This window comes from Vidua macroura, chromosome 7, assembly GCF_024509145.1.
Source record: "Vidua macroura isolate BioBank_ID:100142 chromosome 7, ASM2450914v1, whole genome shotgun sequence".
Classification (NCBI taxonomy): domain Eukaryota; kingdom Metazoa; phylum Chordata; class Aves; order Passeriformes; family Viduidae; genus Vidua; species Vidua macroura.
Window position 1 is genome coordinate 18115906 of NC_071577.1, and position 14660 is coordinate 18130565.

General features: G+C 37.1%; 1 protein-coding gene across 1 annotated transcript in view; it reads left to right on the forward strand.

The window, feature by feature from the left end:
* PDE11A (phosphodiesterase 11A) overlaps positions 1-14660 on the forward strand; it is a 106973-nt gene that overhangs the window by 1247 nt on the left and 91066 nt on the right. Inside the window, exon 2 of the mRNA XM_053982324.1 lies at positions 11692-11850. Within this exon, the coding sequence (XP_053838299.1) occupies positions 11692-11850 (159 nt within the window). The remainder of the gene's footprint in view (positions 1-11691; positions 11851-14660) is intronic.

The following is a 14660-nucleotide window of genomic DNA, read 5'->3' on the forward strand; positions in this document are numbered from 1 at the left end:
TTTGCATATGCCCACTCAGCCCACATGGTGTTTTCAAAAGCATTCCTAGTAGTGATATAGCCAGTGTCCTATTAATCTCCAGCAAAGACTTTTCCCCCCTTTTACTTCTTTAGAGGCTTCAGTGTGTGAATTGTGAAAATGTAGTTCTGGCTTCAAGGTAGACATTGACCCCTGGCTTCAGCGGGGACAGACGAGCCTTTGCCCGAATGTGTCAATGTAGAGCAGAGCCTTCAGTTTCCTGGCTTGAAATTTACCTCTCTTTCGGGGGGTCCGTTTCTAGTGTTTATTTGTGCAAGACGCTATCAGCACTTGAAGGTTCTTGAGAAAATGAAGAACCACAAAGTGACACGTTTTCTCAGTTAGGCTCTTGGTAAGCTTGAGAAAGGTGGGAGATGTATATCTCAAAGAATTTTAGTAGTAAACATTCTCCAGTGTCTTATTTTAATCTACAATAATAACAAAAGCAACAAACATTAAAAAACTGATGATGCTTTGCAGCAGACTACAAGGAAAAAACTTGAAAAATAAGATTTGGTTGGTTTTGGTTTTTAAATACAGAAGAAGAACCAGGGTATATGTATTTGGGGCTGAATATTTATTTATTTGTTTGTCAAGCAGTATTTGAAAAATACTAGGAACCTCACAGATCCAGACTGACAGAGGTTCCCAACCTACACATTTTAAAGGGAATGGTAAAAATGCTCAGACTAAAATGAGTATTGGATCACCTTTGGAAAAAATTCAACTGGCTTTCTTCCTTTATCTTTTTTCCTTTTCTGCATTACACACTTTTTCTTGCAATCTGATTTTGTTACTTTCACTCATAGAACTGCGCAATTCCCAGAATATCTGCTGTTGTAGGTGAAGCAGTATGTTCTCAATAGTCCCAGCTTGCTAAACAGATAAAGGATATCTGAGTTTGGCTAGGAAGGAACTTGATCCCTCCTTCTAAACTCTGGATAGCTCCAGACACACTTTTTTTGGATGTGAGAATGCCACTGAAAGGGCATTGTTTTCTAGTCCAAGTGACTTATGTAGTTTTATTTTTCAATTTTTTCTTCAGTATTTGTTCACTTTGTGTTCACTTCCCAGTGAAAAGGTCCAGCTTCTTAGAACAGTTTATCTTCTGTATCATCCACAGAGAAAAGTGAAAAGCAATCCATCCAGCTGCCATTCCTGGTGCTATTTGTGTTATACTTTTGTCTGGCTCTTACTCAAAATCAATTTAAATATCATAAATAATACAATTCATTGTATCTTTAAGCCCTAAGTACATTAGTTGCAGTAGATGGGCAAGTTCTAATCCAAGTCCATCCTGTAATTACATCAAATGCAACTTCCAACTTTCAGTGGAGCTACTTCGATTTACTTTAGTGCAAATGAAACTTAAGACCTTCCAACTGTAATGAAAGTTTTGCTGGATAATAAAACAGGGCCCTGCTTTCAGTTATGTTTCAGAGTTAGTACAGTTTATATTCTCTTACTTGGCAAGGATATACAATTCAATGTGCATCATCAAAAGGAGACATTTCTAATTGAATGGTATAAAGAGCTCTATGGAAGCCCAGGTACCTGTGCATGAAGAGGTGACAGCTGTTCCATTTCAGATCGTTGTAGTGCTCACAATGGAGCACTTTAAAAATTAATAAATATGATAATATTATTTTCTGCCACTGATGATGAAAGTGTTTAATCAACTGTCACATAAAAAACCAGCACCACCAGGAAGCTGTCAGGTGGAGCTGAAGAAAAGGCGTGACAGAAGAGCACCATTTTTTTGTCCGTTGAAGAGGGTTTCTACACTGATGCTAACTGTTTGGCAAGAAAAGGCCATACACAAGGTCAGAGGAACTTCTAGATTAATTTAAACCTCTTTTGCCTTTTTTTTTTTAATTAACAAACTTATTTAAAATAGGTAAACATTTTTCTATATCATCAATTAGTTAGTTTACTGTACTGGGAAATTTATTATTATTCAACCATCTCTATTTTCTCAGAGCCTGATCAAATACCATTTGGAATTCTACCACTGAGTACAAATTGGGTTGCCTGCTTGTACTGTCAGCTATGACTGACATTAATGGAACTTCAGTGCAATCAACATTACAATTAATGCTGTCATGTCTTGTAGTGTGTTCCATGCAGGCAGTCCCCTGTGCCCATCAGACTGATTGTTTCAGGAAGTATTTGTAAATTACTGGTTGTGTCATTATCAGAGACAGCATACTATTTCAATTACACATTTATTCTTCTAAAAAGAAAAAATACAAAAAAAAAATTATTAGAGGGGCTTTTCCACAGTCCAGGTGATTGTTACTGTTGTTGAGTGGGACTTTCAAAATCTGCTCATGTGAACAATCTTTCTTAATTAAATAAACATACATAGATACAAGGTTTGGAATTAATATCACGTATTGAGGACTATATAATAATAACAACTTCTTTTAATACTAAACAATGACCATATAAGATCTCACAGTAGTTTAATTTATGAAGTTCAGCTTTGACTGAATAAACTTTTGGAGGCTCACAGCAATAGAGAATTCAACAAATAATTTATGGAAAGGTTCAGATGAATATTATATAACTGATTCAAAAGTTGCACAATTTCATTCATGGCATTAAAAGCTTTATTTATTGCATTGCAAAATCATTTGATGAAAGTGAGTTTATAATTTTAGCTGCAACATCCGTGATCTGATATGCAAGTGTTAGCAGTACAGAGAATTTGAGAAAAGGAAAGCAATTAGATACTTTCTTTCATTTTCATTTTGAAGCCAGTCTAAAACTGTTTCTCCTGAAATTAATCCAGTTGAATTGTAAATCAAACTTTCAGTCACTTTAAATTCTAAAATAAGGCCTTGGACGCTCACATATGTAAATTTTGGGAAGTATTTCTGACTCCTTTTTCATATGGGAATAATGAACTATATCTTGAGCACACATGTTGGAAGAAGAATCAGATCTTACTGGTAAGGAAATTTGGGGCCTAAATGTCCATTGAGGCTTCTTCTGACAGAGAATAGATGTAGCTTCTATCATCATATATGAAAACTATTAAGCACATTTTAAGTACATAGACAGAGATCATTACCTGTAGTTCTTAGAAGCTATTTTCAAATTTAAGGTTTTTTCCCATTTGAAGCTGTGGATTTTTTTATGTCATCCATTCTTCTTACACAACATCCATAGTGTTTAGCTGAAATTACTGATAATTTAAATGTTGTTCCATCTCTTAGAGCAGTATTATATAATAAACATTTTAAATTGCAAGTAATGTTTGGTTATTGTTATACCATTAGCTGTGCAAAAACTAGGAAACAATTTAATAGCATCCCAAATCCTTCTAATTAGTGGAAAAAAATATTACCCTCTAGAATAGTAAACATATATCAGCAAGTGGTGAAATATGTGTTCTGCCATTTTCCAGTGTCAGCGGAGTAACATCTTATGTTAACTTTGGAATTTTAAAGGTAGCTTTAAAAGACAGAAAACAAAAAATAGCTTACCAGATGGATGTTTTAGTAAAGCACGTAGCATAGAGGAGAAATATTAAATGGAGTCATGCTAAGACATGAGTTTTGTAAGTTAGAGAAAATGCCATAAAATATGACCAATTATTTTTCAATATAGCTCAAGTCCTCAAAAAGAAAATATAACCACATTACTGCAACTGAAATCAAGGAAAGTAAAGCACAAATTGAGCTCTCTTTGTAGGGACTTTCCTGTTACCTCTTTCAAGCTTAGGCCTCGTGTAACACAGTTATGCACACACAACTCTTCACAGCAAGCTTCAGACATCCTTCAATACCTAGGTATAGGCATGGGCATCGTCTTTTTCGACCCCCCCTGGTGAGCTCTGAGCATTCAGTGTCTCCTGCTGTGCCAGGACAGCATCACAGAGTTACTGTTCAGAGATGCAGACCTTTGAGCCTGGGAGGGCCCGTTTGGGGCTGCCTGTGGGTGCAGAAGGTCAAAAAGAGGCATGAGCCACGTTTCCTTACACAGGGTAGCTGTTTGTCATTAGCAGTATTAACAGCAGATCTCTCTCAGTTTCAAAGAGCAGTTAAAGAACTAAAAGCCCAGGGCCTGGGAGGTTCAGCTCTGAAAGTGGGCAGCACTTAGCTCTACTCAGCAGCATTGGACAGTGGCACCAGCAGCTCTACAAATTTCAGTGTTGACTCTTAACAAGGAGAGAGGTTGCTCTTAAGAGAGCAAAGATCGTAACACCTGGCAAGCAAAATACACAGTGGTTTTTAAAATTTCCATGTAATACAGAAAAAGAGATAAAGAACAAGTTTTCTTTGCTGTACATTAAATATGACTAGGAAGTACTATGGGGAAGGCAGGAAATAACTGCAACAGTAAAGACTAAGATGCTCTGATGTGCTTTGCATAAAAGGACACTCCAGCCCATCATGCAAAATTTAGGAAAACTTCAGATTTTAAGTACAAGTCCATAAATTGGTGAAGAGGTGTTGAAATTATCCCTGTGTCTGAGCCCACTGGCTGTGAACATGCCCTTCATGCTTCATGTCACAGTGGTGCTGGCCTGGGAGAGAGGGATCTTTCTACAGGAGGCAGGTGCTGGAAAGGAAAGGCAGAGAGCCCTCAGGGCAGTAGCTGAGGGTGTCTCTTCACCTCCTGTCACCTCCCTCACTCCATAAGTCTTCTCCAGAAGCAGTTTCTGACTGATGCATACAGTGTCCTATGACCTTCCCAGGTCCACCACGACTCTCTGGAGATGCCTGCCAGGGGCAGGAGCTCCTGGCTGACACCAGGGACACGTAGAAGGACACTTGTCCAAAGCAAAGGCTCAGTTGTTTCGTGTCCCCGTGCTGCTGCTGTGGATCCCCAGGACAGACAGGGCTGTGCAGTGCAGTGTACACTGCTGGTGGCAGCTCTCAGGCATGGTGAGGAGTCACACCTTCCCTCCAACTTGTGTGAGCAGGTGAGGCTGCCTCCCCCACCAGGCAGGCAGTGGCCTGGCCCCTAGGGTTGCTGTCATTACTCCCTGGATCCTCACCGCTGCTTGCTCCCCCAGGTGTGTTCACCATGGATCTGCTGCTGAGATATTTGGGATGAGCAGTAGATGGGCCAGCAGTGGCTGTGCTCAGGGTGCCCAGGTGGGGCTTCTTTGTCACAAGTCCGTGCACTAGTCCCCAGCTCTCCCTCCTGCAGCAGGTCCCTGGGCCGCTGGCCCTGCAGAGCTTTGGCAGGAAAAACTTTTTGGAGAGCTCGGTTTCCTTTTGATAAGCAAATAGACATTAACTGGTTTGTTGCTCAGCCAATCCATCCGTCCAAAGAGTACAGATTTTTTTTTTTTTTGCCTCAGATATTATAAAGTGTCTTGTAGAACAGATGTGAAACTGGTGACATTCTGTGCCCTATGTTCCTCATGAGAAAGTAGTAGATATATTTATGAAAGCAGGTCAATGACAAGGAGAAAAAACTGCAGGATTTGGCCCTTCAGATTTTAGTTGAGGCCCTGTTACAAGCACAAGACTGAGTAAAGCTGTAGTTTCGTGTGGGAAATGATTTTGGTATGTTCTGCTTGGTTGGCTTTCAGTTTTTCAAAACAAGTGGATATTTCATTTCTGTTATTTACAGTTGTATGCTATTACATAGCTTTTCTATAGAATAACAAGTTTAAGAAGTATACATGCATCGTTATGCAAGTTAATTTGTTTTACCTTTCTAAAGTAACCCTATTGGCAAACTATGAAAAGTAAATGAAAGTAATGGCTTGGGAGTTTTGTGTTAACAGGGTAACAGCAACTCTGTGCAGTCAGAGCTTCATGTCTCTAGAGTGCACACTTCAAAATGAGTGCTGTTTTGTCAGTAACAAACACTGCTACTTTGTCACAATAAGACTGCTGCTGTAACATTGAAAGTGTGTTGCCCACCTGAGTAATCTCCAGCAGGTGCTAGGTTTAAACCCGGACACAGATTTCTTTTGAAACACTCAGGAGTCTTGTTGGTTTCCTTGCTCAGAGACGTATTAGCTTTCTAAAGCCATATGTGTGTACATGTCTTGTATAAAGAATCATTAATATTTAGGAGGTCATCACTAAGCCCTGGGAATATGGGCATGGTTATAGCTGGTGCCCAGTGGGGCTTCAGTCAGGGCTGGTACAGGAGGGGAGGAAGAACCACCACAGATCTCATCTCTAACTATTGAAAATTAGAGGGAAAATATTTTTCTTTGTAAACAATTTATTTCATAGTGATACAATCAGACTGGAAGTGCACAGAATCTGCTGTACGTAAGGCCACATCTTGACTCACTGTTGTGCTATTGGTCATCTCTGGAGTTTGTTTTGAAGGAAGAAAACAAAATCCTTATTTTGATAAGGATTTTTATATTTTTATTTTGATATTATGGATCTAGCTAATGTCCTACAGAGGAATATTTTCTGACCCCTACTGCTGATCAGTTCAGACTATGAAGCATGAGCTTCATAGCTTATTAGCTAGGCACTCATGTTTGCAGACTTGCTAGTGCTCATAAAGTATTTTCTTCCTGTTTAAGACTATTATATTCTTTTTTCACATTAATTTTGTGCAAGTCATAATTAGAAAAACATGCATAGTTAGTAATGTCCATTGTCAAATTAATAACTGAAGCAGTGCTCAGAAAGAGGGCTCATATGGTTTATGAGACACTCCCACCAATCAAACTAAACAAAGTCCCAACCTCCTGACATATGCGGGGGGGGGGGGGGGGAAATACACCAAAAAGTTTTAGCATTGAATTGTTGCAAATCAACACCTTTTCTGTTTTTACAAATCAAGCTACTTTTTTAAATTCAGACTATAGGACTTAGTTTTAAATCTGGAGCCTAAAAATTTTTGAGGATCAATGTTATCTCCGTTTATAAGAATTGTTTGGGAGTAAAGAAATAAGAGTTGGCTGAACTGTTTCATGTGTCATATCTGTTGTAGTAATTTTTTTCCTATAAGAAATATTGCTGTATAACTAGTCACAATATAGCTGGACTGTGCTTATTTACTTGGGAGAATTAGGTTTGCAATGCTGCTGCCTGTTACTAGTTTGTTCTCCTGCTGCCTTTGTCTGTGGGGATTTAGGGATTTTGGAGGAGATGACAGGAATAGCTGCAGCAGTCCTTACATGGAGGTCTTGTCAGAAATTGCTTTATTACTTGTGTTTTGTGTGTGAGTTTCTTGTCTACAAGGTTTCCCCTTATCTCCTTTAGTGGTTTATTGCTTGGGTTTTGTTTCCTGTTTATACACAATGTAATTTGCACCATATGTGATTTTTAGAAAAATGTATCTAGAACAGACTGCATGCCCTAATTTTTTTAATTTGTATTTAGCTTTTTTTAATGTTATGCTTTGAATCTAGAGAACTTGCTGTCTTTTAGATTGCTCTTTTAGCTTTCTTGCTCTTTTTTCTTTCTATAAAAGCTTATGTATTACACTTATAGGAAGTGTGATTAGGAAAGTGAATCGAGTTATGAAATCTTCCAGCTTCAATTTCTTTATTTTTGTAAAGGCTCTTGGCTTTCTATAAATTCACTCAAACTTGTCTATCCCATGCAGTTTGGTACTCCAGTAATACTCAGGTATTAACAATGCTGTCATAATACTTGTATTAGTTTTTTTTTTATGCAAGTTAGCAACTTAATCAGGAACTTAAATACAGTATAATCCAGGAAATTCTGATGCAACTTTGTGTGCTTTTTTTTTTTAATAGAGCCCTTTATAAAAAAAAAAAAAAAAAAAAAAGCAACAACAAAAAATGGGGCTGTAAATGGTAAAATATAATAGGCCAGGTCTCTTAATAGAATATTTTTTGTAGCGTTCTCTTCTGTGTCATGAGAAGATTTGAAAGTTGTTTTCAAATAATAAAATCAAAAATATCTTTCTCTTTTAGCTGTCATCTTTGGCTGAGGCATTTGGTGCATTTCACTAGATTAAACACTTTTCCTTAGATACTGAAGAAAGAGGAAGTGGCTTTGTCATGAAGACTTAATTCCTGGAAATGTTATCAAGCAGGTTTCATCCTCCATTATAATATTTGATTCTTAGCTAACTTGGGTTAGGGTTATACTTTTTTCTTTTGTTCTAAATCATGGTAATAATGCTCACATAAAATTTACTGGTTTTGATAAGGTTATAAAAAGACATATTTTCAAGTTCAAAGAGTTATCCTATGTTGAAAAAACCAGAAAAGCACAGTGAAACATGTATGTTTGCTAACAATGTATGAACTACCAACTTTAACTGAAAATCAACACTGAAAAGCAGTTGGTGAAACTGCTCAGAAGCCAAAACTTTAGCTGAAAGTTGAGATTCTGATAATATATGATTCTACAACCCTAATGGAAAAAAGAAACCTTTCTGTACCTTAATCTGGTCTTCTACAGAATAAAATGATGAAGATATTTGTCTGTTCTCATTCACTAGCGATCTTCAAATATATCCAAAAACCTGGGACTACATTGTTCCTGTACAGGTAACTGGATTACCAGCACTTGGACTGATGGATCAAACTTGCTCTCTTCTATGTCTTTACTTCATTCACCTTTCACAGGGCAACATTGACAATCAGTAAATATTCTTAAGGCTAGGATAGGGTTTGTCCTACAGAGTAACTTTTCCTTGACGGCAGATGTGAAATTCCAGTTCTCTGTGTAGAAAACTCATTATATAGAACCAAAGCAGTATTTAGTAATTCTTTAAACAGTCAGTGGAAGACTTTAATTAATGAGTTTTCTTGTATGAAAATACTGCAAGTACAATTACAGTTATGGTGAAGTCTCTCTCTCAAAAGCTTTTATCTAGTCTGCCCCTGATTTCTGAATATATATCTTAATCGTAAAAAACCTAAAAGCAAGTGCTGCATTGCTGTCATAAACACTGGGACTCCTTACTACCCAGGGCCCTGGTGCAAATGAGACCCTGTTGTGTTGCAGGCTGGTCCAACATGTGGGATAATACAGTTTATATCTCAAAATGTTTGCAGTCTGACAGATTGCAAAACCTCTGATTTACCAGCTTTGTTGTCAGCTGCTAAACAGGCCTCCTTGCTCAAGCTTACTACCCTGTGAGGAGAGTGGCGTATAAATATTGTCCATTCTTGGCCATCACAGTTCATACCTGGGCATTAAAGTTTCTATTGGTACTGTTAAACTCAGTAAAACCACTTTCTTAGATCTTGCCATGTATGTGCTATTATGACAATAACTGATGAAAGAAGAGAGTGTGGGGATAAGAGGTTTGGAACATAACGCAGGTCATCCAGTCACTGTTTTCTGTGCATATTGCATAGTTCAACAATATCAACGTTGCCAGGAACAGCATTTAATTTTGTTCACTTATATGTCTCTCCTCATCACTTATTCAAATGTCACCCAAATGAAATTCTGGCATGCTTTTCCACAAAAGAGTAGGGGTAGGTTCACTTCACATCTTGATGACTCTCAGCTTTTACCAAGTTATTGAATTTTTTGTCAATAGTGCCTCATTTTTCTAATTAAACACATTAACTTTCTTAGACTACTGTACCTTTAGTTTTGGCTCCAAGACGTAATACCCTTCTGCAAAAGGTCATCCAGTTCTCTAGCATCAGTGGATATAATCTGATACCCTTCTTCCTCCTAGGGTGGAGGTTCCAGGGAGAGAGACAAACAGAAAACTTCCATGATCTGCCTGAAAAAAGAAGCAATGCAGCAAGAACGAGCTGTACATTAAAGGAAATACCAACACTTTTCAGGCTGCTAATCCCCTTGTGTCTCTGCTACTCCATAGCATCCGTGAAGGAGCGGTGGCTCCATAGCTGGTCATTACATCTGTTGCTAACCCTGCCAGCTGTACAGCGTGCATCTCATTCAGACAGGTTCACCAGCCCCTGTCCTGTGTGCCACCACACCCTGCAGATCAAACAGCACTTCTTATGTTAATCTTGAGGCCTGTTGGAAAGGCAATGACTACATATACCACATGCATGGAGTGTATTCAGATGACAAAATTTCAACTCACTTTTGGTGTGACCAACAGCTGTTTTGTTTTTTTCAGCTAAACTGCCCTTTGAAAGTTTACTTTTTTTGTAAGGCCCACTAAGTGTCAATCAACAACAGTATTGCTACTCAAGGCACGCTGTTGTTTCAGTGTTCTCCCCATGTACTCTGCTTTGCTTGGTACAAAATTAGTAGAGCAGGGATTGTCTCTTCAGTAGCAAAAAACATCAATATTTCAGCAACAGCAAGTATTCCAAATAGTAGTTCAGACATTACCAGGAAGTACTGGAAGAAATATTTAATTTACCCATTAGTGAAGCCTACTGTGTGATAATTGCACTGCATTTTCCCTTCTTCTGTTGTAGAAGAACTGTATCTTTCTAGGCAGGATTCTCTATGATGCACAACAGTTCAGCTTCTATTGAACTTGATATAAAAGTGTTCAGAAGCATATGGAAAGATCACAAGATGAGGCAGATCTGCGTCCTTGATGCTGTTATTAAAAAACATCCATCATGGGAGTTGTGGCTCTCCCAAAGAAATTGTTGGGTACATTTGGTATTAGTTCCTTCTGGCTGAGATGTTGGAAAATGTGCGACAAGTAATAAAGTAGCCAAATGTATATGTTAATCTTTATAATGGGTAAAAATAGATCATTTCTAAATCATGTCTCAAAGTGAAGAGACTATTTCTATAGCATCTGGAATTTACAACAGGGAAATAGATAAAAATTTGTCAAGAAAAAAAACTGTCAGTTTTTAGTATCAGTAAAAAATTATTGAATTGCTCATCACAATCAAATTAAGGATGGTGTGGATTGTTTTCATGACTTGAGACAAATATGGGCATTCTTTCACAGCCAGTATTGTTTAAACTTTTGAAAACAAAAAGTTGTGCCTAGTTTTGTACAACAGCTTAGTTCCCTTATGTTAGGAGAGTCTGAGCTGGCTTTAACTATTGCCTGCAGCACAATGCTAACTTCACCCTTAGGAAGGGTGAACAGAGGAACAGAGCTGCTGCCAGTGAAAAGCAGTAATTTCCTCTCTGGCTGATAGAAGAGCTGTTGAAGACTATGCTCCACCAAGATGAACAAAAGTGATGTCAGCACTACCTCTTAAGTTTTTGTCCTCTTTTGAGTTACTTTATGATCTGCAATTTGGGCTTTACTGTTCCAGAGAATGGCTTGCTGCACAGTGCCTTTTTTGAGCAGGGACATTCCTGTACTTAGTTTTCCAGAAAGAGCTGAGGTTTTGACTGCATTTCTTTGAGAACGTGTTTGTACTGGATACAGTCCACATAACCAGTCATACTTAAACAGACAGAAGTGGGCCAAAAAGAGTCTCCATTTACTTGAGAGAGACATCGAGAGCATCTATAGAATATGTGTGTGAAATGGCAGCAGGGCCTAGCAGACGTGTGTATGTATGGTCACATTACTCATAGCAGATATCAGTCTCTGCTGACATTCTTCTAATTGAGGTAGAAATGTGGGACTTCAGTGAAGATGATTATGTAATGGTAAATATTTTACTGATCCCCTGAGAAAAGTGAGGAAAAACAGCTAATAAAGAATGGGCTGATAACAGAGAAGCAACAGCCTAATGCTACTGAAAAATACTATATCAGACATTGAGAAAAGTACTTTGCCGTCTGAAGAAAGCTTAGATATATGAAATGTATGTTAATGTTTCCTTATTTCCTTTTGAAGGATCGACGCTTTAATGATGAGATTGACAAACTGACTGGATACAAGACAAAGTCACTCTTGTGCATGCCCATAAGAAATAGTGATGGAGAGATTATTGGTGTTGCCCAAGCAATAAATAAGACTCCAGGAGGTGCCCCTTTTTCTGATGATGATGAAAAGGTAAGGTTACCTTTACTTTTTGCATGCTTTCTAAATTTTTTCTCTAATTCAGCAGACTTGTCTAAAGAAACTTAATCTAAATTAGTAAATAGCACATCATTTGTGTTTATGCTGTTTTTCTGGAAGTGCATAACAAAGTGTACATTTTTGTTGTTTTCAATAGAAAATGTAATAGAAATAAGGAAGAAAAAAGAAAATAGAAAATCTGTTCTGTAAATGTCTGAGTTCCTCTGTTAATCTTATGCAGACCTTTTTTATGTAGTAGGCCTTAGTAGGAAGACTTTTTTATTTTTGAAAGCTTCACTTGTAAGAATTAGTTTGGGGGGAAATTATCACAGAGATACTCCTAAGCTTGCTGACTCTAAAAATCAAGATCTTCTCTTAGTACTTTCCATGGGATAAATGCCTGTAGCGTATGCAAAAGAAATTTTATTTTAGAGGAAATTATGCATATACAAATCTGTTATTCTAAAATATTTGAGACTTGCAAATACTTAAGAACAAAGAGAATGGGAAGGAACACCAGGTATGTGTATCTCAGGTGAAATTTGTAGAGTGAAGTAAGCTCAAAGGCAGGAAAGTAGAAGTATCTGCAAAGAAGGAACTTGAATTAAAGATGGGGAAAATAGGAAATGCTGCTGATGAAGGCAAACCTTGGAGGGAAAATGTGCAGGAAGCCAAAATATGACTGGGGAAGAGAATGGTAGAGGGCAGCAAACTGGGGAGGAACAGAACTGCAACTCTGTCAGCCCAGGAGAGAGAAATGGAATCTCCTCTAAACATGTAATAGGGAGCTACTCTTCTGTGTATTGAAACCGTGTTGAATCTCATTTTTGTGGAAGTGTAGTTAGCGGCAGACTTTTCCTCCAAAAAGCTTTTTATATTGATTCAAATGCAGTTAATGTTATACACCCACTTTTAAAAAATAAAAACAATTAACTTTTGGTTTTTATTTCTGCAAGGTGTTTGTTTTTTTGATTTAGCATAATGATTTAGATTGAATTAACTAACTTTAAATATAACTCCCAATTTTCAGATGGTACTTTATCTGAAGTTATCCAGTACTTCTTAAATTCCTTCTTTAGAAGCGATCTAAACTTGTATAACCATAGGCTGCTTCTGAGTTACTTTTGATTCTTGAGAATCCTGGATGTTGAATATTGTTTTATTATCAACGTATGCCTCAATGGGTAATTAAATGCAAATTAAACCTTCTCTGAATACGTGTTTTCAGCACTTCTTTTTATTAGTACTGTCCTTGAAAGGAAATTTTCTTTAAAATACAGCTTTTAACATGGATCCTACATTTGATTATCATACATTCAACTAGCAAAACAACTGTGTATATTTGAATTGTGTATTACAAAAATATTCTAATGTATGAATATTTGATGCTGATGCATTTGCTTCCATTCAGTGACTACCAAATATTATCTAAAAACCAGCAATTTGCCCATACTTTGTCATCTATATTTTGTTTTTAGTAATTTAGATCACTGTTATAGTTATAAGCGTGTATGTTAGAACTATTCAAGAATATATTGAATGGGTTCTGACATGTAGATTTTATGAAAAAGTAAACAAGAACATAACCATAATTTTGCCCTGTAATAGATCTTGGATTTAATGAGGCCTGGGAGTCCATGTGCTGTTATTTCAAAACACATGCTTTTAAGTTTTTTTTCATCAGTTAGTAACCTAGAAAGTATGATATATCTCCAGGAGGCAAGAGCACATACTTTCAGGAGAACTGTCTTGCAGGATTAGCAAACAGGTATTTTTAACCATAATATCAACATAGATGTTTGTGAGCAAAGGAGGCAGGTGAAAACTGAGAAACCCTCTTCAGAATAAGAAAAGAAAACTTTGGTAGCCTGGGTATTGAGGTGGCTTGTGCAGAAAAGCCTGATGAGTAGCTGGCAAAAGACCTACATGCAGCTTTATGTTGATGTTACAGTTTGTGACAATCAGCATCTTCAGAATGGTTAGAAAATGAAAATGTAAATTAGCAGTCTTTTTCCTACCCCTGAAAACCTCTCAGAGAAATGTGAGTATCATTTGAGTCTGGCTTTTGTTTGCAAGTGTCATTCCTCTCTGAGTATTGTGTGAAGCAATTAAAATAATCTGTTGGAGTTTTTTTATAAAACGACAAGACTATATTGTCTAATGAAATGTCTCTTGGCAGCACTGCTGTCTCGAGTCAATAGGAAACAAAGACTTATGTTTTCAATTAGAATTAAGTAGATGCTAGCATAATTTTTATGTACTCTTAGTTGTTTTCAGGAATTTAATAGCAAATAAAATATTTAAGGTTTGAGGAGTTTTTAATGCTCTCAAGCTGTAACCAAGTTTATATTTTGCAGTATCTAAAACGGAGTATTGTATTGCAAAGTTCTTCTGGTTTTGTTTTTCATAGCAAATTCTCAGGGTTTTCTTTCACATATCTGACCACAGTGTTAAAAACACAGCACTAAGAACAAATAGAAGTGAATTTTCCACATTTAATATTGTTTCCTACTGCCAAATTTCTTTTCTCCTTTTGGTGTTAGGGATGTTTTAGCCAATTCATTGTTTAAGCGCAGAATTAGATTACAGCCACAGGCATGAGAGAAAGATGTTCAGTGTCACAATGTATTTTGTCACCCCAACATTAGTGGCTCAGTTGAACAGACTGATTTTGGAGATTTTCAGTTTGATACAAACAATATTAGAATACCTTACTACCCATAATAGTCATCACTATTACACTATGTTGTGTAGTTGGTAACTTTTTGGAAAAATAGCAGGTGATACACTTTTACATGTATTTT